This window comes from Pocillopora damicornis, chromosome 3 (genome assembly GCF_964200805.1).
Source record: "Pocillopora damicornis chromosome 3, jaPocDami1.2, whole genome shotgun sequence".
Taxonomy (NCBI): domain Eukaryota; kingdom Metazoa; phylum Cnidaria; class Anthozoa; order Scleractinia; family Pocilloporidae; genus Pocillopora; species Pocillopora damicornis.
Window position 1 is genome coordinate 16184746 of NC_142672.1, and position 24791 is coordinate 16209536.

Sequence of the window (24791 nt, forward strand, 5' to 3'; positions counted from 1 at the left end):
AAGTACGTAAGTACTGGGAGTCCTAGGGAGCTCTTCTTTGATGGCATCAAAGGCATTTTGATAAATAGAGTCCCAGGTCTATTCTGTTCCTTCCTGAAGCAGCAGTTTGAGTGGTTCATACAGTCTCGTCAACTTGACTGAGTAACGCTTGAAATAATTGACCATCCCTTGAAAGCTCTGCAGAGCTTTCTTACCTATGGGTGCTTTCATCTGTCTGATGGCTTCAAATTTCTTGCGGTTGGCTTTCAAACCTTCTGGCGTGATGGTTTGCCCGCAGAACTTGCACTCAGTTGTTTTGAATTGCAGCTTCTTTGGATGGAATTTAATTCCTTTCATTCGTTCTGTTTCGAAAAACTGGAGTAAGTTTACATCATGATCCTTTGAATCTACTCCTCTCGTGAGAATGTCGTCAACGCACACCGTGATTCCTTTCACTACTTTCAGGACTGCATTTAGCCTCTCTTGCAATACATCTGCACTGACCTTAGGTCCAAAGGGGTTTTCGGAGCCACTTGTGCTTCCCCCATGGAGTGTTAAAGATAGTTAGAAGTGAACTTTCATTGTCCAATTATACCATCCAAAACCCTGACTTAGCATCAACAAGCATAAAATATTTTCCGCAATGAAGCTCAGCACTAACCTCATCGATAGTCTTCGTGCAGAACTGGTTCCTTTTGGTGCTCTTGTTAAGGTCCTTTGGGTCTAGGCATGATCGAATTGTGGCGTTCAGGTTGCGCGTCTTGCTTGAGCTGAATGTTGTACTTGCTCCTTTTCCTTTACCTTTGAATATATCTTTGAAGTCGGATAACACATACTCTTTCGTGATGGGCAACTGTGTCTCTCTCCATTCAGGATGACAGCATCATCCAACACCTCACACGTAAGCTTCTTGACTTTACTGGAATATGGTCGCAAGGCTTTAACACTTGTGTGGATTTGCGGCACACCGGTTAAAAGGGGTGGAGTTACCTCTAGAAAGGCGATGTAGCCGACTTCCTGGGCTTTTTCTCTGGCCAGGATGAGACAAGTATGAATCGCACTACTGCACGCTCCTATCGCGAGAACTTCCATGATGAATTTTTGATCCCCGAGTATAAAAATAAATGCCCGGACGCTGCGATCGTAGATTAGCAATGAATTTATTCGCCTTCCAGGTCGTGGACTAGACTTCTATTCCTGACACCATGTTTCCTCATATAGGGCTTTTCTTGCTCAAAACATGAAGAAGTATTCCTAGAAGATAAGCTCTCTTTTTAAGAGCGAAGTTTTATTCAGCAACTCAACGGTCTAATTTTTTGCACTCTCACACACTATGAATAATTCTATCTTTAAGGGCGAGCTGCATATAATTATAGTGCAAAAAAACAACGTTCCATCTGGGAAATAACCATAGTAAGCGTGCTAATTTAGTGTGCAAAGGCATATTACAAAGGTCACCCTTCCCTGAGTCCTAATAGCCTGTTGGTATTGTCCTCCAACTGTATTCAATGGTCACTTAAAACTGGATCTCTCAAATTAAGCTTAGAATAACCTTTCAAGTAAAATTCAAGTCATTTTTATCTCCCAATGTAATGAATGTTTGAACATGAAATGGTCAATTATGACATAAAATTGTTTTTAATTATTATTTATAACACCCCTTTTCTGTGGAACCTACATACATGAATTCAAATGATGTGTCGAAATCAGTTCTCAAGAGACAACACCTCTAATTAGATTCCTGGATGATGTAGATGCTCGACCCGTTCTGCAAGAGGACCTCGTGGAATTAACTTTATGATGTGTAGAGGGTTTTGGCCTTTACTCGTTTTGCTTCAATAGCAACGCGTGCTATTTTGAAGGATATCTCTACTTCACGACTAGATTGCGTTAACGAATGCACTTGATTTGTACCCGGCCTACTTGTAAGATACGAAGCAGCATTGTTCGAAATCTTCGATTCTTGATGGTATACACAATAGGGTTGTAGATGACAGACGCTTTGGCCAGCAACTGGGAATTTTCACCTCTCCGGATGTTATTGCATGCTTCCCGGTGCATACTGCAAAGAGGCTGACTAAACGATATGGTGACCAGCTCAGCACAAAAATGACCACAGATAACGCGGTCATGCGCACTATCTTTATGTTGGAATACCGTCGTCTCATTTGAAGTGCAATGTTTCCTGGTACAACTGCGTGATGAACAAGTCTATAGGAAGAGAGGATATTAAGAGTTTGAGATTGTAAATCCTTTTCCCCATGAATCATTATCGAAGGGGTGGTGGCAAGAAATTATAAACAATTAATTATCTCTTGGGTGGTAGCGCTTACAGCTAACTTTTAAATTTTTTTAAACGGTCTAAATTTAAATTGCCCAGAGAACAAAAACAAAGATATTTCCAGCCAAGTATTTTAAGTCTGTTTGGCCCGAGCGAATCCCTATTTCTGTAACATGAATCAGCGCTAGGAGTACTGCTAATCCGCTCGGACAGGATGTTACCGACAGCAGGTAAGCATCGCCCTCACTGTTAAGTCAAGTTTACTTGATAGTGCACTCTTAATCATCCATATTCCCCAGGGAGAGGGAGATATTGTGAGAGTGAATTACCTACGACACAAAAATTCAAGTTACATGGTCTTGCACTTCTAGTGGTACAGGACCATGACAGTAGGCAGAAGAAAAAATCCAAAAACTACAAGGAGTAGACTGTAAGCTGTGTCCGAAGCTGATTTTCCTGCCCAGTCAGGACAGCAACTCACTTTGGAGGTAGCAAGAACGAATCTATTCCAGCCCAAAAGAGGTGGAGCCATACAAACACCTCCATACAACCAGGCGTTAGCGATCATACATGCGATTTCTCCCACCGATAGTCTAGTATCAGAGTTGACTTGCCTCAGGCCATAGTGCAAAACTAAAACCATTTCAGTTAGGGTTACGATGGACGCTATACCCACAGTACCGTTTACAAAGGCAGACCAGATGCATCGAGACCTGTCCAAAGACTTCCCCCCTGGCTTGAATCGCTATCGGGTAACTTTAAGCGAAGATGAAAATGTCTTCCAAGGCTAGATTCATCATCAGAGAGTTTACACCACGGTTACGATGTTCTCTTTGGTGCCAAACATTAAGAGTTAAACCATTGCCAACAAAACCAATAGTTAGGATGTAGAACATGACAGTGTCATAAGCCAGGTAACCATCCTTGTGCCACAAAAATGCTTCCTGACCACTTTCGTTTGAAGCTTGCTGCATACTTTAAAGTTTTAGCGACGTGGAACCTTGACGAAAGAAAATTTTACAATATTTCCTACAACCAACTTCAGTAAGAGTTCTTTAATAAAGGTTATAGGGTGTATACGAAATTCATCATTTCACTAACCAACAAGCGAAAAGGGATTCAGTTCTCGGAAGTATACGCCCTCCGTGACTAAAAAACGAATGGCCCGTTGTGAAAACTTCTGAATAATTTGTGGACACCGAATTGCTTCACTTTTGTTGCAAAACGTTAGAGCAAAGCTGAATTTAAGACTTGTAATTTAAACTGATAGTCAAGATAGTCATATCAAAACAATACAAAAAACAACTACGCATTCGAAAGATTTACATATTCAATTTTTATTCATTAGACGGGTTCGCGTCAGTGTTACTGGTGTCAGTCATGGGCCTCAGCGAGGCCTCGGCGAAAGTAGGCTCAGGCATGCGCGGTAATCGATTTGGTTGCTATATGAAGGTCGTAAGATTTATATCATCTACTTACATGCTTTTTTGCTATAATTCGTATCGCATATGGTGACAGTAGTGGGATCTGGGCTTTTCAAAAAACTCGGTGATGATAGCTTCATGAGAGAAACTGTCAGAACAGTAGCCAAGAAACGCCGCGACGCACGAGCTCTAATTAGTGATCACTAAAATAAGTTCTACCAATGTTCGTATCAAGGCAAAACGATTTGCGGCTACCTCTGAAGAAGGCTGACTTTCTTGCATTGTTACAAAATGTTTTCAGTATTAGCTTACTAATGTTAGAAGTCTACAGCTCCAACTGATACCAAACAGTGCTAATAAAGCTGGCAGTCTCAACAGTCGACAAATATAGATGCGACGGCGTTCATCAAACGACTATTGGTAAAAATGTTATCAGTGTTGCAGACACAAAATGTGCTCTGAGGCGAAATGCGTGGGGACCCTTATGGGGTCATTTATTTTTTTTCAATCAATCCAAAACAAATATCGTATAAAGAAAATATATTTTTTTTTCTTGAACGACGAAAATATCTCCAGCACTATGAGGAAGCTTAATCAGAAATTTTTATATTTATCACTTTCGTGACAACACGATTAAACATCTTTGTTCACATCGTTACCGAGCTTAGAATTCACCATCTTCAATACTCTTTAAACTAACGCGAGGTTTACGACACTGCTGATCCTAGCAACATACGACCTAATATCGACCTAGTAATGATAACAATGATAAACTGCGAGCTCTGCGAGACAAGTTCCTGTTTGGTTGTGCGTGGGATCTCACGGGAGATCTAATTTCTCAAGGCCGGCATCTCAGCAGACTAGGCTGAATTTCGTCTTTGCAACCTTCCGTAACAGATCGTTTTTATCCAAACCAATTTTGTTGAAAAGGCATTTTTATAGTTAAAAGCCTCGATGACAATCATATATCATAATACTTACTATGATGACTGGGTACTGCTTGGAAGGAAGTTTGACTCCAAAAAATTTGAGAAAATGTTGACACTGACGTATTAGATTTTATAATAAAGTTCGGATATAACGCGCGCTGTCATTTGTTGAAAGAGCGTGCTCTATGAGAGTATAGAGCATAGAGCTGAGCTAAAGCTGTCACGCCATCTGCCAAACTGTGCTATGTTCGACCTTTTCCGGGACTTCTTTTTAGCTTTTTTCCGACAGTTGAAAGTGAAATTTCGGAACAAGCGAGCCGGCAAGTAGCACAGAAGAACCAAACAAAGGTTTGTAAACTTACCAGGCGCCGTAATTTACGTTATTTAAACGTGAGCAGACACAAAAATCCTCAAAAGAAAAACAGAATAGACATTCCGAGTTTTAAAGATTTTCACGCTAAAGTTAATTTGTATCATACGCCCAATTAAGGGAGCCAGAATGATTTGTAGCTTCAGTACTGCATGTTGTGAAGAATTGAGAGAGGAAGGAAAGTGGCTGAGCAAGGAATCCCTATTGCAAACGAAAGCCTCTAAGAATCGTCTTATCCAGATTGTTCACAACATTACTCATATACTGCAACGCATATCCCATAACAATGACCTCATCAACTGGGCGAGCGATAACAGTTGCGTCAAAGTTGGAAACTGAAAAAATCTTACGTATTTCAAGTGTTATAAAAAGCGAAGACATACACGTTTGGTTTTTTGTTTTGAAGGTGCAAGATAGAAAGCTTGATTATAGCTGTTTATTTGCTAGAGTGTGTCGAAACTAACAGGGGGGGATTTCTCTGCAAGTGTTTGTCTTGATACCTTACGAATAAGTCAAAAGAGCGAGTAAATCAACGAGTGAAACACATGAGGACTGATTGAAAGCATCCCTTAAAAATTGTCTGAGTTAGAAAAAAAATGCTTTCCTTTGCAACTCAGGACCGAGAATGGAGAACAGCAATGTCATATTCTCCTTTCCTATCCAAGTCTGTGCAACGATTAGTTCGACCGTCGAAATATATAACGTTATCGAGGTTTGACATTCAAGGCCCGCAAAGTCTATGAAATATCTAATTCATAAATGATACAAATATTCACTTACCACGTTTCGGCGTGCAGCTGTTCCCGCTCTGGTCGATGCCTCTCAAGATTCATCCAACAGTTAGACGTAGTCTCCTTGCATAAAGTAGTATCAGGTATTCTTTTATAAGTAACCCGTTAGGACATTGAAAATTACATATTGCCTCTAGGTAACTATAGATATTGAGATTTTGCCTCCTTGGAAACTTTTGCCTCAAGCACCAAGGCATGTTATGTCATGTCTCAGTTTTTAATAGACCTGCAACGTATACACGTGCAACGTATTCACGTGCGGCTTGCAGATAAATTCTGGCATCGGTACTGCTCCAGCGACTTGTATGCAAAAATATTTGGCCACGGTACTCACTGGTTTTGCATTTTGTATCCAGGCTAGAGAGTAGTAAATTCTCACCTCATAACTAACCGAAGTTGCCGCTAAGTGGAACTACTGCAGTTCGCGATCATTGATGAGTCATTGTTCGTGTAAAAAATGTTACATAACAAACAAACAAAGGTCTCGCAAAATTTCACCTTTTGCATGGTTTTAAGAAATGAGTTTTCCTTTCAAAAAACTCATTTCTTATGACCATCCTAACATATTACTAATTAGCAGGTACGCCATCAAATACGGTGGAGTCACTTGACTGTTCGAGTACATACAAACACGCATTTAGCCGCAAGCGTTCGTCTTGTAATTACAAGTGAACCCAAAGTATCCTAAGATTATTCTTACTTGTTTGAGTATTTATTCATTAACTTGGGATTTCTTTTTAGATTTGATAGAAATAAGTCATAAGACTTGCGCCGAAAAACAACGTATTCTAACATTATTCTTACTTCGTTTGAGCATTTATTCATTAACCTGGGATTTCTTTTTAGATTTGATAGAAATAAGTCATAAGACTTGCACCGAAAAACTCTTGATATGAGCCTGCGTTGCTAGTGGTTTTTAGGCACTGAGCATCTGAGCCACAATAGGACTAGGAAGGAAAATAATTACATAAACAATTCAAAGCCCCTCTGCTCCAATTTACGGCTTAAGGTGATTCGTCAGTATTGCACTGTGCATCCTGTACTGCGCATAAAACTCAGGAACGTGAGGTCAAAATGGCTATATATTGGCCGAGTTCTTTTTTTTTTTTGCGTTTTTTATGGACTGAGACGAAGTCACGGTTCATAAAAAAGTAGAAAAAGAACGAGGCTAATATCCAGTAATCTTGACCATACAAGAGAGTTTATATTCTCTTGGCTTAATCATTAAAGGATTCATTGTATAGCAAAAGATTTCGCTTTGATAAGAACCAAGAATGGCCTGTTTATTTCGAGAGCCGATAGTGAAAGCCAACCGTGTTTGCAGCACAATAAACCCAAGAGGGTCGTTTATTTTTTCTATGTATATATGAAAACATTGTCCAAAAGTTACGAACTTTGTAAGTTTCTTGCGTGGGATCAATACGGGGGATCCCGAACGGGCGAGGGTGGGCCCATCATTCCCGCTCAGGTAGCCAATCAGAACACAGGATTCACTTCATCTTGCCCGCGTGCGCTGCTAGCTATAAGATAATGTGACTTGCAGAGCAAGATATTTCAATAACGCTACTGATAATAATAATTTTCTTTTGGATTAACATGTGACACAGCGAAATCATTCAAACTGGTCTAAAATGGCGCATCACTTCTAAAGACTTTAACACGAACGATAACATCAACAATAGCATGCTAGTTCATCACCAATTGTAGTAAATTTGTGAAGTAAATGGTTTGAACCCAGGAGTATCAGTAGTTCATCGAGGAACGCGCCCTTGCAAATTGCCGACAAACCATACCGCTTTGGTTACGCTACGTTGACGACACATTTACCGCCGTACACAAAGACGAAATTGACGCTTTTCACAATCACCTTAACGAACAAAACACCGACATTCAGTTTACCAGGGAGATCGAAGAAGACGGCAAGCTTCCTTTTCTCGACTGTTTGGTAGGCCGAAACAACAACGAAATACGAACAACAGTATACAGAAAACCGACGCATACCGATAGACTGCTTGACGAATCATCCTACAACCCGACTTCCCACAAAGCTACGACTATCAAGACATTGACAAGACGAGCGCAACTTGTTTGCAACACACCGGACAGTTTATCTGACGAAAACAAGTACCTTGACCGTGTTTTTGACAAAAACAACTACAACACTGACTTCATTAGACGAAACACTCACAGGGCGACCGACACTACAGAAACTAACAGGGACTCCACATCTGTCACGACTACAGCTACTATACCCTACATCAAAGGCACCTCTGAGGCTATCGCGCGGATCCTACAACCTTACAACATTCGCGTAGCTCACAACAACAGACAGGGAGCGATTTATAAGATCGAATGCTCCGACTGCCAGGCCTCCTATATTGGTGAGACTGGTAGAAACCTTAACACGCGACTAACTGAACACAAACGAGCAACTAGAAATGGCGATGTAAACAATCACATTTCTGAACATCACCGACAAACTAATCACAGAATCGACTGGGACTCTGCTAAATGCTTAACCTACAGTACAAACTATTTTCAACGACTGACTTTGGAAAGCTGGTTTACCAACTTAGAACAGACGCCTCTCAACAGATGTCAACAACTACCGGCACCTTACAAACGACTCATTAACGACGTGAACAAACCGACAAACAGACCGACCAACAACAGACGGATCGAAACCGACCAATGACTGTTTACAAACTCTACACGAGTCTTCCAGCCAATCACATCTCGGCTAAACAGACCAATCACGTTCAACAGACCAGACTGACAACTACTCTCCACTTGACTCTGAAGATGACTTCCGCACAGGTTGTCGAAACGTCAGTCACCAACAACAGTTCTTTTCAGAACTCCACTCACCCGAACGATCACACTATACGAACTGTAGTAAATTTCTTTTCCAAAAAATCTTAATGGTTACGAACCAATCGATTCCATCCTATTGAGCTTCCAGCCAAGCACTAGCCCACTTTGGGCTGGAAATGATTTTCTTCAACTCGATCAATAAACCGCTTTAAGGACCATACTTCGACTGTTGATATTTCTTATGTCTAGCAAGTAAAAAGACGCTGATTGATATTAGCGGGCCCATAATGTGACATGTATACTGGTCAGCGGTTTTTTTGGAGCAACAGCTGTCACTAACATATCAATGTAGATGTCCGCCATAACAACAATGCACTGCAGGAGTTAAACGATTGCATTAGAGGCTTATTACATTTAGGACTAAATTTTTTTTTTAGTAATTTGATCTTTACATCTACATTTAGTTAAAGAGAAAACTTTGTTTTTAGACAGATAGAAAATATCCCATTCCTCAAATATATTTCTGTTTGTTACAGCAGTGGCCTGTGCTTTTCTCTTCAAATAATTTGGGATTGCAGCCATAAGTTGAAAATATTTTAAGTAGTTTCGTTGCACATTATATTTCCTTTGAAAATTTTCCAGAGAAGAACTTACCGTCTCTATTTAGTAAATCCTGTACGAAATAAATTCCTTTTTCAAAAAAATATTTCCAGAAAATAGATTTGTTCTCTATTCTAATTTCTTTATTGTTCCTAAGAATAAATTCACTATTGTAAACATCAGGATAACCACTGCGTAATTCCTTGAAATAGTCTAACATTTCGCTATAAAAAAGAGGAATTTTCTTGTCAAAGTACTTAGAGTTGTAATTACATTTCAATAGGAATGATAATCCTCCATATTTATTCAAATAACTATTAGGAATAACTTGCCAGGTCTCATTTGAACAATTTAAAAACCTGCCTAACCAGCTCAAGCGTAGTGATTTTACCACAGTGAGGACATTTGGGAAGTTCAGACCACCATGAGAGAATGGCTGATACATTACTGCTCTTTTTACTTTTTCTTTTTATTCTTCCACGAGAATTTGAATATTCTATCTTGCACTGTTTTAATAACCGTTTCAGGAACACTAAGCATTTAGGCCGCATAAACTATCTTGGATATGCCTCGGAACTTAACTAACATTGTGCGACCATACAAAGTCAAGTCTGTCGTTTTCCACGTATTTAACTTAGTATCCATCTAGTGAATTTTGACTCAAAACATTCAGATTATTATTTCTGTCTTGGCTATATGATTAATTTACCCCTAGTAACTTAATTGGTTCTTGATAGGGTTGAAAGCCCAAAGGTTTGGTTTTATTATTTTTAGCTGAACCAATCCACATTGCTTTAGTTTTTTTCTTGTTCAATTTGAGGCTGGAAATTTCGTTAAATTATTTAAAACATTTATGTTTTCTCTGAGTGCGTTTACGTCCCTGCAAATAAGAGTTGTATCATCTGCGAATTGGCTAATTTTGGCTTCTACTGATTGCGGTAATTTTATTCCTTATTCCTTTTTCTTGATTCCTTAAACCTCTCACATTAAGCGTTAAGAATTTCACAGTAAACATTGAAATTAGCCAACGGACAAAAAAGACAGAAGTAAAAACAAGAACTAAGCAACACTACAAAATAACTAACGAACAAACAAAACAATTACTTACCTCTCCTGGGAAATTACCTATCAACCAGCCGAAAGCCTACACTCCAAGGTGCTAACTGGAGAGGTTAGATCACAATATACTTGAAAAGGTATGCAAAATCCGGATGGGTTGTTCAGTATTCAAATTTTTTTTTCTTAGAACAATCATGTCTGGAGTTAAAGGGTTCTTAGATCCTCCTAAGAGTAAACCTTAAAGACTTTTGCGGTTAAGTCTGTTTTCAAAAAGATTTTCCCATCGACAGTCCACGTTTTACCATTGTGATATTTTTTCATAACTTTCCTTGCCTCTCTGAATAGCCCTGCTCTCCATGCAGTTAAGTTTTCATTGATAAAGATTTTCTCCGCTTCTAGGTCATGTAAAGTTACATTTCGTAGATTTATCTTGGCTTTATAAAGTTGACTTTTTGCGTTGTAATAAATGAAACGGACGATCGTCGGTCGTGTTTGGTCTTGTTTTTTATATTCAATCTGTGAACAATGTCAATGTCACCGCGTGTTAAGTTGACCTTCAGAATTTTTCCCAAATTAATAACATTCTCAACTTTATCTTCTTCTTTGCGTTCGGGGATTCCGTGTATCATTGAGTTAAATTTACGGGTAAATTGTTCCATGTCATCGTGACTATCTTGAACATCGTAGAGTCTTTGTTTAACCTCCTTCAGCTCCTTCTTGGACGTTAATACTTGTTCTTCGAGGAGTTTTAATTTGAATTAGCTGCAATATATTCTGTGACTAAGTTGTCTACCTAGCTCTTTGTAGAATATAGACTGTCTTTTAGCTCGTTGGAATTTGTCTTTAACAATTCCACGTCAAGTACCAACTTCACGGTATTGGCTTAAATTTCCGTGAGAACTTTCCATACGTCGACCAGAGAAGGGTTTTCATTGACACTTTCGTTGGTCGCCATTACTTCCGACTTTTCTGATTCAAATGCTTCTTCTCCTTTGCCTTCGGTGGAAGAGGCGGCTTCAGTACTTGATGAGCTACTTAATTTCTTCCTTTTCTTGTTTCCAACTCGACCCAGTCCCACCTCTCTCTCTCTCTCTCTCTAAGTTTATATCAAAATTGAGTTTTGTACTTCAGATCTATTTAGTCTTTCGCCAATGAAGTGAAGCGTAAGTCAAACGAAACCCACGTTTCCGCAGAGTATCGAGTATTCCCTGTAAAGTCACCCAAGTCCACGCACAGCATGCCGTTGTAATTATCTGCAGTCAGGCGATGAATCTTGTCAATTTCGAGCCAAAACTCGCCATTCCCAGTCGTTCAAAATCAGATTACGTTATGCAATGAATAAATCGATATTCCGCATAGAAGAAATGACGAAACGTACTGCGCTATCCACCGGATAGAGATTACATCAAGGGAGAGCATTATCCACCTTTTGAACGATCAGTGCTTCACGGAAGTCATTTAAAAGCCATTTAAAAGGCTTCCAAACAAACGTTGAAACGTTATTTTTACAAGTATCTGTCACTATCTGACACCTGTCAATTAGAGAGCGCGTAAGTAAAAAAAAAAAGAGTAAGAACATTTGAAAAACAGTTCTTGGGAATGGCACTTAACTCTCACAAGGCTTCCCGGACTTCCGTGAAGCACTGATCGTATAAATATCTGTATGTCCTTCTTGTGTGTGCCTTTGTCATTCATTGCCAAACCCATTGTGCTTTGTGTGGCATTGCCACGGTGTTGCCCAAAAGATGAGAAGGTACTGCATAAGCGCCGGTCGCAAGCCTGAAAATTCGCACGATAATAACACATTGAAGTTTAATAAGTCGCTTTTCTTTTTCTTTTTCTTAACAAAGGCAAAAAAACCCGCGTTGTGGAAGCCGATTTTGTACTACTTTTCCAAATCCCAATGAGTTCAGAAGGGTACAATACTATCTCTCAAAACCCCTTCCAAAAAAGCCGTGGGAAACCTAATTGTTAAAATGAAAAGTTTTTGTGTATTTTAGGTAAGGTTATACCATGATTCAACGTCTTGCACTACTTCATTTGTTTCTTAGGGTCTTTTGTTGGTTAATGACTTTTAAAGTTCGTACTTTGAGCCAGAACAGTGTCCCAGATGTGTAGTAAATTCTGCACGATGATGGAGATCGATCAAGGAGTATCGTTTTATGATGTAATTGAGGATAGTGGAAAACAATAATAATGAAAACAATATATATTTTAGAAGCATCAATCATCGAACGTGTACACGAGAAAACCGGGCGGAACCAAGCAGGGATCATAATGCTCAAATCACCAATTTGGCCTAAACTTGGCCCAAATGCTAAGTATTATAAGTTGACAAATGTGTGTAAATAATAGGTCAAAATATTTTATTTCCTGGGAGATATACGTCCCCATTTCCAGCATTTTTTGCAAAATTAATAAGCAAACTTTGCCTTGCTGCTGTGTCAAACGGAAAAGCCACCCGCAAATTCAATCCACTATGTTGTGTTATATATCTATCAGACCTCAAGAACATTGAACTGTTTGAACTTGTCAGTTTCATTTATTTCATTACCTTTACCTAAAGAAAAGAAGATGTCTCCTTGTTTTGACAAAGTCCAAAAATAAAGATATTTTAAGGCCCAACATCTCCATTAAGCGACCACCTATGATCATAACTCCAACATGTCCATCAAATCAAATAACAATTTGCCTGCCTTTGATGTATTCTGGGACCAAACAATAGCTGGTCAAGGATAGACAATGTTCCAGAAGAGACTGGAAGACTCGGTTGATTACTAACGCAACTGGGCCGACTCCAAATATGGCTTTGGTAACCTGACTAGTAAATTTGGCTGGGAATGGACATGATTCACCGCCCAACCTCAGATAAGAACAGCACGCTGCAAGTGGACTTAAAAAACCCTGAAGGGAATACTTGTCATGCTGAGTGTAAAATATTTGTTGTTATGAGTGAGAATTTCAAGTACAGGCTAGTCTATGGTTCTCATCCGGTTAAAACGGAATTTTATATATATATATATATATATATATATATATATATATATCGTTATAATAGTTGGAGAGGGGGAAAGAATAAATACTGTAGAGTTTCCCAAATTATTTTACATATATTGCGATGTAGGTGAGAGGAAAAAAAAGGAACCTCAGCCCACCTAAATGCAATCTTGGTCGACGCATACCAAGTGTTGGAATTATTCGCTGGTGGAATATGTACAGCTGACGTGAAGGTAATGATAATGTGCATGCAGAAATCATGTGACAGAATTTTCATTAGCTGAGAACACGTCATTTAACCTCAAACAGTGCAGAAAGTTGAAATTGAGCGCAGAAAGTTCAAATTGAGCACAGAAAGTTGAATTAAATTGATTGACAGGAAAGTCGCGAAAGTACAAAGCAAAATGCATGGGGACAGGTCGGGAGAAACCTCCAATTCAAAAAAGTACACATAATTGGCTAGAGGTATGGATATCTTGATCTTTTAAATACGGTGGTAACGAATTCAAAATACCAGTACGAGCCGAAAGCCCTAAAAAAATGACTTGAGGAGTTTCACGCAACGGTTGGTGTAGAGATGGGAAGGATTACGTGGCAGCCTTCGTGTATTTTTTACTGCATTGAAACAATTCCTAACAAAGGAAAAATACAAAAACTCAATTGTTTATAACAGAGAGTTTAAAAGCTCGAAGAAATCAGTGCAAGTTGTTGAGGAAAAAGCTTAAATAAACACAACTAAGAGGAAAACAGAGTCGAATTGTTACATGAATATTATTAAAAATTTATCGCATGATCATCTCGTATAATTTGTGATAAATCACCACTCAAAAATTTTTTAAAGACTAAAAATGTTACTCACCCTACAGGCTCGAGCAATTTGGTTAGCCTTTGAAATATTAACTCGTGCTGATTTAATCAAAATTGAACTCGAAATCGTGCGATTACCTGTGATCGACCAAGTTCCCTCTTGCTTTATTTGAACAAACGAACTTCTATTTACGGGTTATTTAAAGCTATGGACCCTGAACTCCAACAGATTCTATACAGCAACGGTAAGAATTCACTCGCAGCGACAATTTTACCTTCAGAGCTTTTTTGGAGTAACTTAATTCCGAGAGAGCACTCTTTACAACGTTTTTTTGGCTTTTAGTACAAGCATAAATGAGAACTGTGCTCTAATTATAGAGATGAAAATTATCGCAATTAAGGGGAGAGAAATTCGGGACGGTAATAACAGGGTGACTGCTTAATAAGCTGCCGCTTAGTACAGGTTCGACTGTACTTACCTGTTGTTACTGTAAATACTTGGCACTGCTATTGATAACTATACTGCCTGTTGATAATAAGAACATAATGTCAGGTTCAAGGTGATTGTTTTAAATAAGGCCAATTAGTAAATAATGCTACATACTGAGTTTGTAAACAAAACAAATGTAAGGATGAGTTTGTGAGAAAACAATGAAATAAAAATAAACCATGTGAGTCAACATTGAATATCACCTGCTATGTGTGAAGAACTTTCTTTTTTATGAGGAAAAATATATTGAAAATAATAAAATGTCCTTTACTTTATCAATGAGGACGATAGAAAGAAAGAATGATAAGCAGGCAAGGTTTCTTATAACAACTATTAGTATGGGTAATTACATGATTTCGAGTGCAATTTGGAATAAATAAGCACTTGTAAATTTTTCAAATACCACAAATTGCACTCACCCCAGGGGCTCATGCAATTCTGTTGGTTAATAACTTATCATAATAATGCAGAAGCAAAGCGCGTGCATCAAGTGCAAAAAATAATTCATTCAAACCCTGCAAGTGACATTATGCATTCGGTAAAAACAACCGTGTACGATCAAAACAATAATATGCAATGATATTTTCACATCTTTGAGGCGCAAAAAAGTTCAAAATCCTGCTAAACAGTTCAAGGAATTGTTCAGTCTGGTTTGTTACTTCTTTGCACTGAATTAACCCTCTTCTGCATTGAATTACCTGAAAACTGCATTTGTCTTAACCAACCAGAACTGAGTAATTCAAGGTGCAGAGTTCCATCTGACACGGCAAAAAAACATGCGTTCATTGTTAATTTTCCGAAATGGTGAATGACTGAGAAATTCAACATTAAACTGACGTTTTCCGATATCGGAAAACGTGCGGCAAATTCATTGTTCACCCTCAGTAAAACTCGGGAAAAACACGAAGTTCATCGCAAGTTATCCAGCACCAGGAAAATACCAATGAATAGCCTGTTCACCGGAACGTTTTTCTATAGTTTTCCCGTGCGCGCGAACAAGGCATTTTCCAAGCGTTTTCCCACAGAATAACTAACGGTGAATGCCATGAAAACATGATGTTTGTCGATTGTTTTCCTGCTCCACGAAAACGCTATTGTATAGCTTGTTTTCCTGAACATTTTACTCAAGTTTTCCCGAGCGTGCGATCGCTGCGTTTTCCGAGCGTTTTCCTCGCAGAATTACCAATGGTAAATGCCATGAAAACATGATGTTTGTCGATTGTTTTCCTGCTCCACGAAAACGCTAGTGTCTAGCTTGTTTTCCTGAACGTTATTCTATAATTTTCCCAAGCGCGCGAACGTTGCATTTGTCGAGCGTTTTCCTGCAGAATTGCAAACGGTAAATGCCAAAAAAACAAGAAAATCGTCGATTGTTTTCCTACTCCACAAAAACGCCACTGATAGCTTGTTTTCCAGAACGTTTTTCTATAGTTTTCCCGAGCGCGCGATTGCTGCATTTTCCAAGCGTATTCCCAGATGATTACTAATAGCATGAAAACATGATCTTTGTCGATTTTTTTCCTGCTCCATGGAAACGCTAATGTATGGCTTGTTCAACCGAAAGTTTTTCTCTACTTTTCCCGAGTACGCGAACGATACTGTTCTCACAGAATTACTAACGACCGTGATTAAGAAATGAAGATGTGCTGTTCGTCTCTTGTTTCCCTGCTCTATGGAAACACTTGTGAACAGCTTGCATTGTTTTCCTGTGGCTTTTTGTAGTTTAATTAAGCTTATTGAGTCATTTGAGTGGATTGGATCATTTCAGGCAGTTGGGTCACTTGCACTGATTGGGTCATTTTCGCTGATGGCCACATGTTAGGTTCTGCTGTTTCAGAAAGTTAATTTTTCTTTAAAATTATTGGGTCATCTGAAACAGTTAGATCACTGGAACCAATTTGGTCCTTTGAGGCAATTCTGTCATTTGGGCCAGTTGGATCATTTGAGGCAGTTGGCTTTAATTGGCTGATTGGGTCATTAGAGGCAGTTGGGTCACTAGAACTGGTTGAGTCATTTGAGGCAATTCAGTCATCTGAACCAGTTGGTTCATTTAAGGCAGTTGGCTATTATTGACTGATCGGGTCATTTAAGGCAATTCAATCATTTGAGCTGGTTGGGTAGTTTAAGGCAATTCAGTCATTTGAGCTGCTTGGGTCATTTGAGGCAATTTAGTTATTTGAGCTGGTTGAGTCATTTGAGGCAATTCAGACATTTGAGCTAGTTGGGTCACTTGAGGCAATTCAGTCATTTGAGCCAGTTGGGTCATTTCAGGCAATTGTGGTATTTGAGCTGGTTGGATCATCTGGGGCAATTCAGTGATTTGAGCTGCTTGGATCATTTGAGGCAATTCGGCCATTTTAGCTGGTTGAGTCATTTGAGGCAATTCAGTCATTTGAGCTGCTTGGGTCATTTTAGGCAATTTTGTCATTTGAGCTGGTTGAGTCACTTGAGGCGATTCAGTCATTTGAGCCAATTGGGTCATTTGAGGCAGTTGTGGCATTTGAGCTAGTTGGATCATTTGAGGCAATTTGGTCATTTGAGCTGGCTGGATCATTTGAGGCAATTCAGACATTTGAGCTGGTTGAGTCATTTGAGGCAACTCAGTCATTTGAGCTGGTTGGGTCATTTGAGGCAATTCAGTCACTGGAGCTGGTTGGATCATTTGAGGCAATTGTGACATTTGAGCTGGTTGGATCATTTGGGGCAATTCAGTCATTTGAGCTGCCTGGATCATTTGAGGCAATTCAGTCACTTTAGCTGGTTAAGTCATTTGAGGCAATTCAGTCATTTGAGCTGCTTGGGTCATTTAAGGCAATTTAGTCATTTGAGCTGGTTGAGTCACTTGAGACAATTCAGTCATTAGAGCCAATTGGGTCATTTGAGGCAATTGTGGCATTTGAGCTAGTTGGGTCATTTGAGGCAATTCAGTCATTTGAGCTGGCTGGATCTTTGAGGCAATTCAGTAATTTGAGCTGGTTGGGTCATTTGAGGCAATTCAGTTACTGGAGCTGGTTGGATCATTTGAGACAAATGTGGCATTTGAGCTGGTTGGGTCATTTGGGGCAATTCAGTCATTTAAGCTGGTTGAATCATTTGAGGCAATTCAGTCATTTGAGCTGCTTGGATGGTTTGAGGTGATTCAGTCATTTTAGCTGGTTGAGTCATTTGAGGCAATTCAGTCATTTGAGCCAGTTGGGTCATTTCAGGCAACTGAGGTATTTGAGGCAGCTGGATCATTTAAGGCAATTCAGTCATTTGAGCAGCTGGGGTCATTTGAGGCAATTTAGTCATTTGTGCTGGTTGAGTCTTTTGAGGCAATTCAGACATTTGGGCTGGTTGGGTCATTTGAGGCAATTCAGGCATTTGAGTCAGTTGGGTCATTTGAGGCAATTGTAGCATTTGAGCTGGTTGGATCATTTGAGGCAATTCAGTCATTTGAGCTGGTCGAGTTATTTTTAGGCAATTCAGTCATTTGAGCCAGTTGGGTCATTTGAGGCAATTCAGTCATTTGAGCTGGTTGGTTCATTTGAGGCAATTCAGTCATTTGAGCTGGTTGGGTCATTTGAGGCAATTCAGTCACTGGAGCTGGTTGGATCATTTGAAGCAATTGTGGCATTTGAGCTGGTTGGATCATTTGGGGCAATTCAGTCATTTGAGCTGCTTGGATAAATTGAGGCAATTCAGTCATTTTAGCTGGTTAAGTCATTTGAGGCAATTCAGTCATTTGAGCTGCTTGGGTCATTTAAGGCAATTTAGTCATTTGAGCTGGTTGAGTCACTTGAGGCGATTCAGTCATTTGAGCCAATTGGGTCATTTGAGGCAATTGTGGCATTTGAGCTAGTTGGATCATTTGAGGCAATTTGGTCATTTGAGCTGGCTGGATCATTTGAGGCAATTCAGTAATTTGAGCTCGTTGGGTCATTTGAGGCAATTCAGTCACTGGAGCTGGTTGGATCATTTGAGACAATTGTGGCATTTGAGCTGGTTGGGTTATTTGGGGCAATTCAATCATTTAAGCTGGTTGAATCATTTGAGGCAATTCAGTCATTTGAGCCGCTTGGATTATTTGAGGTAATTCAGTCAATTTAGCTGGTTGAGTCATTTGAGGCAATTCAGTCATTTGAGCCAGTTGGGTCATTTCAGGCAACTGAGGTATTTGAGGCGGCTGGATCATTTGAGGCAATTCAGTCATTTGAGCTGCTTAGGTCATTTGAGGCAATTTAGTCATTTGAGCAGCTTGGGTCATTTGAGGCAATTTAGTCATTTGTGCTGGTTGAGTCTTTTGAGGCAATTCAGACATTTGAGCTCGTTGGGTCATTTGAGGCAATTCAGGCATTTGAGTCAGTTGGGTCATTTGAGGCAATTGTAGCATTTGAGCTGGTTGGATCATTTGAGGCAATTCAGTCATTTAAGCTGGTCGAGTTATTTGAGGCAATTCAGTCATTTGAGCCAGTTGGGTCATTTGAGACAATTCAGTCATTTGAGCTGGTTGGGTCATTTGAGGCAATTCAGTCATTTGAGCTGCTTGGGTCATTCGAGGCAATTCAGTCATTTGAGCTGATTGGGTCATTTTGGCAGTTGGCTCATCGGAACTGATTGGGTCATTTGATGCAATTCAGTCATTTGAGCCGGTTGGGTCATTTGAGGCTGTTGGGTCTCTGGAACTGACTAACTCATTTGAGGCAGTCAGGCCACTGGAGCCAATTGGGTCATTTGAGGCAATTCAGTTATCTGAGGTGGTTGGGTCATCTGAGGTAGTTGGGTCACTGGAACCCATTGGGTCATTTGAGGCAATTCGGTTATTTGAGCTGATTGGGTCATTTGAGGAAATTGGCTGATTGGAACTGATAAGCTGATTTGAAGCAGTTCGGTCATTTGAGCTGATTGGGTTGTTTGAGGCACTTGGGTCACTGGAACTGATTAGCTCATTTAAGGCAGTTGGGCCACTAGAACCAATTGGGTCATTTGAGGCAATTTAGTCACCTGAGGTGGATAGGTCATTTGGGGTTATTGGGTCACTGGAACCAATTGGGTCATTTGAGGCAATTCAGTCATCTGACCTAGTTGGGTCATTTGAGGCACTTAGGTCACTGAAACTGATTGGGTCGTTTGAGGTAATTCAGTCATTTGAGCTGATTGGGTCATTTGAGGCTGTTGGGTCACTGGCACTGATTGGACCATTTGAGGCAATTTAGTTATCTGAGCTGGTTTGGTCATTTGAAGCTGTGAGGTCACCGCAACCAATTTGGTCACTTGAGGCAACTCAGTCATTTGAGCTGGTTGGGTCAGTGGAACTGATTGGGTCATTTGAGGCAATTCAGTCATTTGAGCTGGTTGGGTTATTGGAACTGATTGGGTCATTTGAAGCAATTCAGTCATTTTAGCTGATTGGGTCATTTGAGGCAGTTGGGTCTGATTAGATTAAATGATTAGATAATTTGTGTCTGTTAGATCATTCATGTCTAGTGGGCCATGAGTGTCTATTGGATCATTCATGTCTATTAGGTTGTTTGTTTCTGTTGCATCATTTGAGTCTGTCGGATTATTTGTGCCTTTTAGATAATTTTGTGTCTGTTGGATCATTTTGTCTATTGGATCATTTGTCTCTTTGATGATTTGTGTCTCTTTGATGATTTTTGTCTCTTGTATCATTTGCCTCTTGGATCATTTGTGTCTCTTGGATCATTTGTGTCTCTTGGATCATTTGTGTCTATTGTATCATTTGTGTCTATTGGGTCATTTGTGTTTGTAGGTCATTTTTTCCAGTGCTCCATTGTCAACAATGTATTTTGCACCAATTGGGTCATATGTCCAGTTTGGTATTACTGGTCCCATGGCTCATTTGTGCCAGTTTGGTAATTTGTGGTTAATGGGTAGTTACATCAGAAATAGAATTATTATATTGATCATTGAAACATTATCATACTTCATTTTCCTGAGTCTCTCTGCATGCAGTATATGAGCTTAGCGTATACAAAATACAACAACATGGAAGACATAATCATTATATTTTAATATTGCATTTCGATAACTTGTAGGACAGTAGTTTTTAAACTCAAAATAAAAAATCAGTGCAATGCAGCCTTCTATCAGTCTAACTTGTTACTCCAAGAACATTTTCTTGTTTGTAAACTTTTTCCCCTAAAGAACAGTTGGATTTAATTCTCTGAACTGGCATGAAACAAGCTGGGCCAAACAGATCAAATGAGTTACACCAGATTTCCACTGGCACTCCATGTGAAAAACGTTCTGGATGAACTGAGTACCAATTTACTCTTGCAAAGTAAAACATGTATCGCTGCTCTGGCAAATAAGATTCTGCTAATTTAACCTTAATACGGTGACGAAAAAATGAAATAACTTGTCCTGGTCTGACATCATTACATCCACTGCTACAGGCTAACCGTCCTTCATGACCTGCCCAGTTTGCTAGAACAAATGAATTCCTTGTGGTCTGGCTTTGCGATGATCCATATACTACAGATCCAACTTTGAGCGATTTAAATTCTGCAATGGTGTGTGGCATTTCAAGGAAAGTACCCTCATCAAGTCCTAAGAGTTCTTTATGTACTGACTCTAGTGCAGTTAAATCATCAGTGTCTAATGTTTCATCTCTAAATGTTGACATTTCAACTATATCATCACTTGCAGTCCAATCACACAAATGCAAGTCTTTGATGGATATCTCCCTGTGCTGTCGAAGACTGAGGAACTGTTTAATCGGCTCTTGTGTGTCCTTTACAGACCCTGAACTGTGTGAGCCCTCAAAAAACTCCAAGAAAGTCTCCTGAAACATTTCTGGGTACTCAAAGTCCTTAACTTTGGTTTGTGACAAAAATTTTCGCATCAACTGAATTTCAATAGAGCGATTGTTCGTATGAAAAGATCCCAGGATACCATTAAATCTTTCAAAACTGAAGCACCAGAAAGAATGAAAGGGGCCATAATCTAGAAGGCACTCTTTAAGGTGTCCATGTAGATGCATATTTGGAGTAACCAGATCCTTCCCACATAGTTCTTCAAATGTGTGACAAAATTCCATTAAATGTCTGTCCCCTTGCTCAATATCATCATCAGTAAGAATTTTCTTTCCAAGAGTTTTACAGGCAAGGACAAAATGACGCCAACACTCAAGGTGGTTTTCAGGGAGAACTCCTTTTAAAGCAAACAATGAATAAACTACTGTCCAGTTCTTCCATTGATCAGCAGTAAATCCTGAAAAACTGTTGGCAATCTTTCCAGGTATGCGTCCAATATCTTGAGGCACTGTCATCCCATCAACCAGTTCTTGGATCCTTTGAAAGTCCTCATCAGATATGAAATCATTTTTTTCATTAAGCCACACATTTTTCATGATGTGTTTGGCTGTTCCCAGATAAAGATTGTGCATGGGGTCCACAACAAAGTAGCGAATACAATCAAAATAGTCTAGTTCTTGCAGAACTGAATACCTAGCACCTAACTGAGAACACAGTTTTTGTTGTGCAGTAGGGCTGGTTTCATCCATTGTTCTTTTTGCAGAACACTTATGCTCAGAGGATGTTCTGGGGCTCCAGTTTTCTCGATCAAAACCACTAAAATCGAGGCCATCTCTAAAACCAAAAGATTTCTTACAGCAAGAACACCCTTGTGATGACATGTGACCTAGAAATCCCCCTATTTTTCTTGTGGCTGGAATGTCTGAGGAGACACAAATGAGTCCAACCTTTATTGGTCGTTTAAAAAAACTACCATGAACTGAGAATTGTTCCTTACAGGCCCACAAAGCTTGTAACTCTCTCACAAGCGGTTCAAGGAAAGTGTTGGCAGTTAGCTTTGGCTCTGAAGGTCCAGGCAGAATTCCAGTAACTATGATGTTCTCAAGTCTATATCTTTCATGACGAGGTAAATTAAGTAGAACAAGATACACAACTCCAACTGATCCTGGTGAATGCTTATGAGGTCTGAACCAATCTACATTAAGCATGAAAGCTAAGCTGTTCGAGTTTGAAAGAAACCCAGTTGAAGACAGCTCCCTCCAAACATTCCCTTGGTAGATATCTGTCTTAACATTTGCAGAGGAAACCTGATTTCTCCATTCTTGACATTTGTTCCACAGTCCAGGTCTAGCCAGAAGACGCTGCAAAGACTTCACAATTGAGTTATATGGATACACCATTCTTGGATAAAGAAATGTTTTTGTTCCAGTCTGAACAGTCTTTAGTAGTATTTCATCACAAGGACCTAAGGAAAAAAACTTCAAAAGTTATACAAACCCAGCTCATGTGGAAAACCTATAATTTAATATAGAAATCAAAAATTCTTTCTTACTGAGTACTCATTGCATACTCATTGAAACTCGTTCACTTCCAGAAAACCCTCTCCAAGATGATGAGAAAAGTCCACAGTTTTTCTAATAAGCAAAATAATCTTCATTTTAAGTATGCAGCAACTCACCAGTTTTGCTCCCCCAATATCTTTGATGTAGTATATAAAAAACAAGTGCAAGGGTTTGATTGTGGCATCCAAATGTTGAGAAACACGAAATGAAAGCACAAGGCTGCTGGTTTAATTTGTTTTGAGATGTTTGGATGCCACAACCAAACCTGAAGCAAGAGCCTTTTAGCTTACTTCTCAAACTGCCTATTTCAATCATCACCTAAATTGTCACATTATTGTTATGCTCTTTTCATTGGTTGCATAATTTTGGACATTTTATCAGCAACTATCCATCTGTTGTCTCTTTGGGGTTTCTTTGGGGGATTCAAAGTGTGTGCTAAATTTATGGTAGTTTTGCTCATTTAGTTTATAGCTCTATGGTTAGTTGGATCTTAATTATGGCAGAAAGTAATGCAGTTAACCGTTTACGCATCCCGAAAAGGGGTGAAGAGCAAGGTAAACTGCTAAAGGAAAGTGTTCCCAAATGTAGTGTAATTTTCTTATTTGCATTACACATACACATAAATCTAGATATTCAGTAGAAACGTATATCCAGATCACTGATGATCTGGATGTGTTTTTATTGGATATCTGGATTCATGCATGTGACGAAATACAGATATACATCTTTATCAAGTATCTAGATTTATGCATGTGACAAAATACTTTCCACTCATTGGCCAATAACCTCAGAATAGTTAATGAGTTTGAGGAGGAATACATCACATGCACATAAAATGAACTGACTGCTAAGTAGTTTCTTACCTCTGCGACTCCTTTGTGGGTGTCTTGACCATGGTACAAACTTACATCGAGCTGAAACTTGCCTTCCACAACGGTTCTGGATGCAGTCTTTGTAATCATACAGGTTTTTGCACTTTGGGCACACAACATATTTAATAAATTCATCATTTCCTAGTAGCCCAAGGTTCTTCCTTAACTTGTAAAGCGTACTTGGCAAACGTTTTGAAAGTCTAGAAATTATACCATTCTCATCAAAAGTTCCAAGAAGCCCCAAGAAACGACTAAGAAATTTGAGTAGCATTTCAACAGCTGAGTCTGTAACAAAAAAAGCTGACTGCCAGGATACTAGAAACAATAACAACCAAAATACAAGAATACCGCATCTGTCGGAGATTGAGGGTGAATATTCATCGGCATTCTCAGTTGATTGATTCTGCTCAAAATCCTCTTCAGAGTCTTGAGCATTTGGAAAACCAGACCAGTCTTCGTTCACAGAATCTTCCCTGACATTTCTACCACTTTCATATGCTTCGATCTCTTCATCGTCGTCCTCAAAGTAAGACAGATCTTCTTCGCTAAAACGTTTCCTTAATCGGTCCTTGAGTCTTCTTCTAAGATCTGGAGACAAAGGGCTATCGATGAGTTCCGCCTCAGTTCCATCGATGCCCTCATCTACCTCATGGCAGTTGATCGGCGACTCTGTCTCAAGGCCATCGCCATTGCATAAGTTGCCGTTTGACAAAAGCTGTGGAGCATCATCAGCGTCTCGGTGGATTTCATCGCCAGAACTGTCCGGGCAAACGTGTGTCCTCGCTCCAGAATAGGAGTAACTATTTCCACATCTAGAACAATAAATTCGACGCCTATTCCGCCGATTCAGTTCGCGAGGAAAGCTTCTTTTTGGCATTGTAAGGTGCTCCAATCAGCGAAATAACGAAAAAGGAACTTCGATCCCAAAATACAGGATAAAATCTTGTCAATACTTAATAAATTTTGTTAATTGTTTAAATTCACCACTAAGAACAATACTTTGATGTAAGATTTTAATTTTTGCGTCCCTCTTGGCGCCATACATAAGACCGCTGACC

The 24791-nt window shown here is 39.4% G+C and overlaps 1 protein-coding gene and 1 pseudogene across 2 annotated transcripts; both read right to left on the minus strand.

Annotated features, from left to right (window-relative positions):
- Positions 1-1605: 1605 nt before the first annotated feature.
- Positions 1606-3234, minus strand: LOC149048504 (melanopsin-like; annotated as a pseudogene). Its single transcript, XR_016184527.1, has 2 exons — positions 2614-3234; positions 1606-2190 (listed from the first exon to the last, which is right to left on the minus strand). The product of XR_016184527.1 is annotated as a melanopsin-like (transcript).
- Positions 3235-20532: 17298 nt separating this feature from the next.
- Positions 20533-24779, minus strand: LOC149048505 (uncharacterized). Its single transcript, XM_089199157.1, has 2 exons — positions 23725-24779; positions 20533-22764 (listed from the first exon to the last, which is right to left on the minus strand). Exons 1-2 carry the CDS (start codon positions 24608-24610, stop codon positions 20636-20638), a joined length of 3015 nt encoding a protein of 1004 aa, XP_089055283.1. The 5' UTR covers positions 24611-24779; the 3' UTR covers positions 20533-20635.
- Positions 24780-24791: the final 12 nt, after the last annotated feature.

What these genes read in the sequence shown, in the direction of transcription:
- LOC149048505 (XM_089199157.1), bottom strand. Translation starts at nt 24,610, where the DNA reads ATGCCAAAAAGAAGCTTTCCTCGCGAACTGAATCGGCGGAATAGGCGT. An exon ending in CCCACAAAGGAGTCGCAGAG is followed by an intron (nt 22,765 to 23,724) that starts GTAAGAAACTAC and finishes TTTTTTCCTTAG; the next exon opens with GTCCTTGTGATGAAATACTA.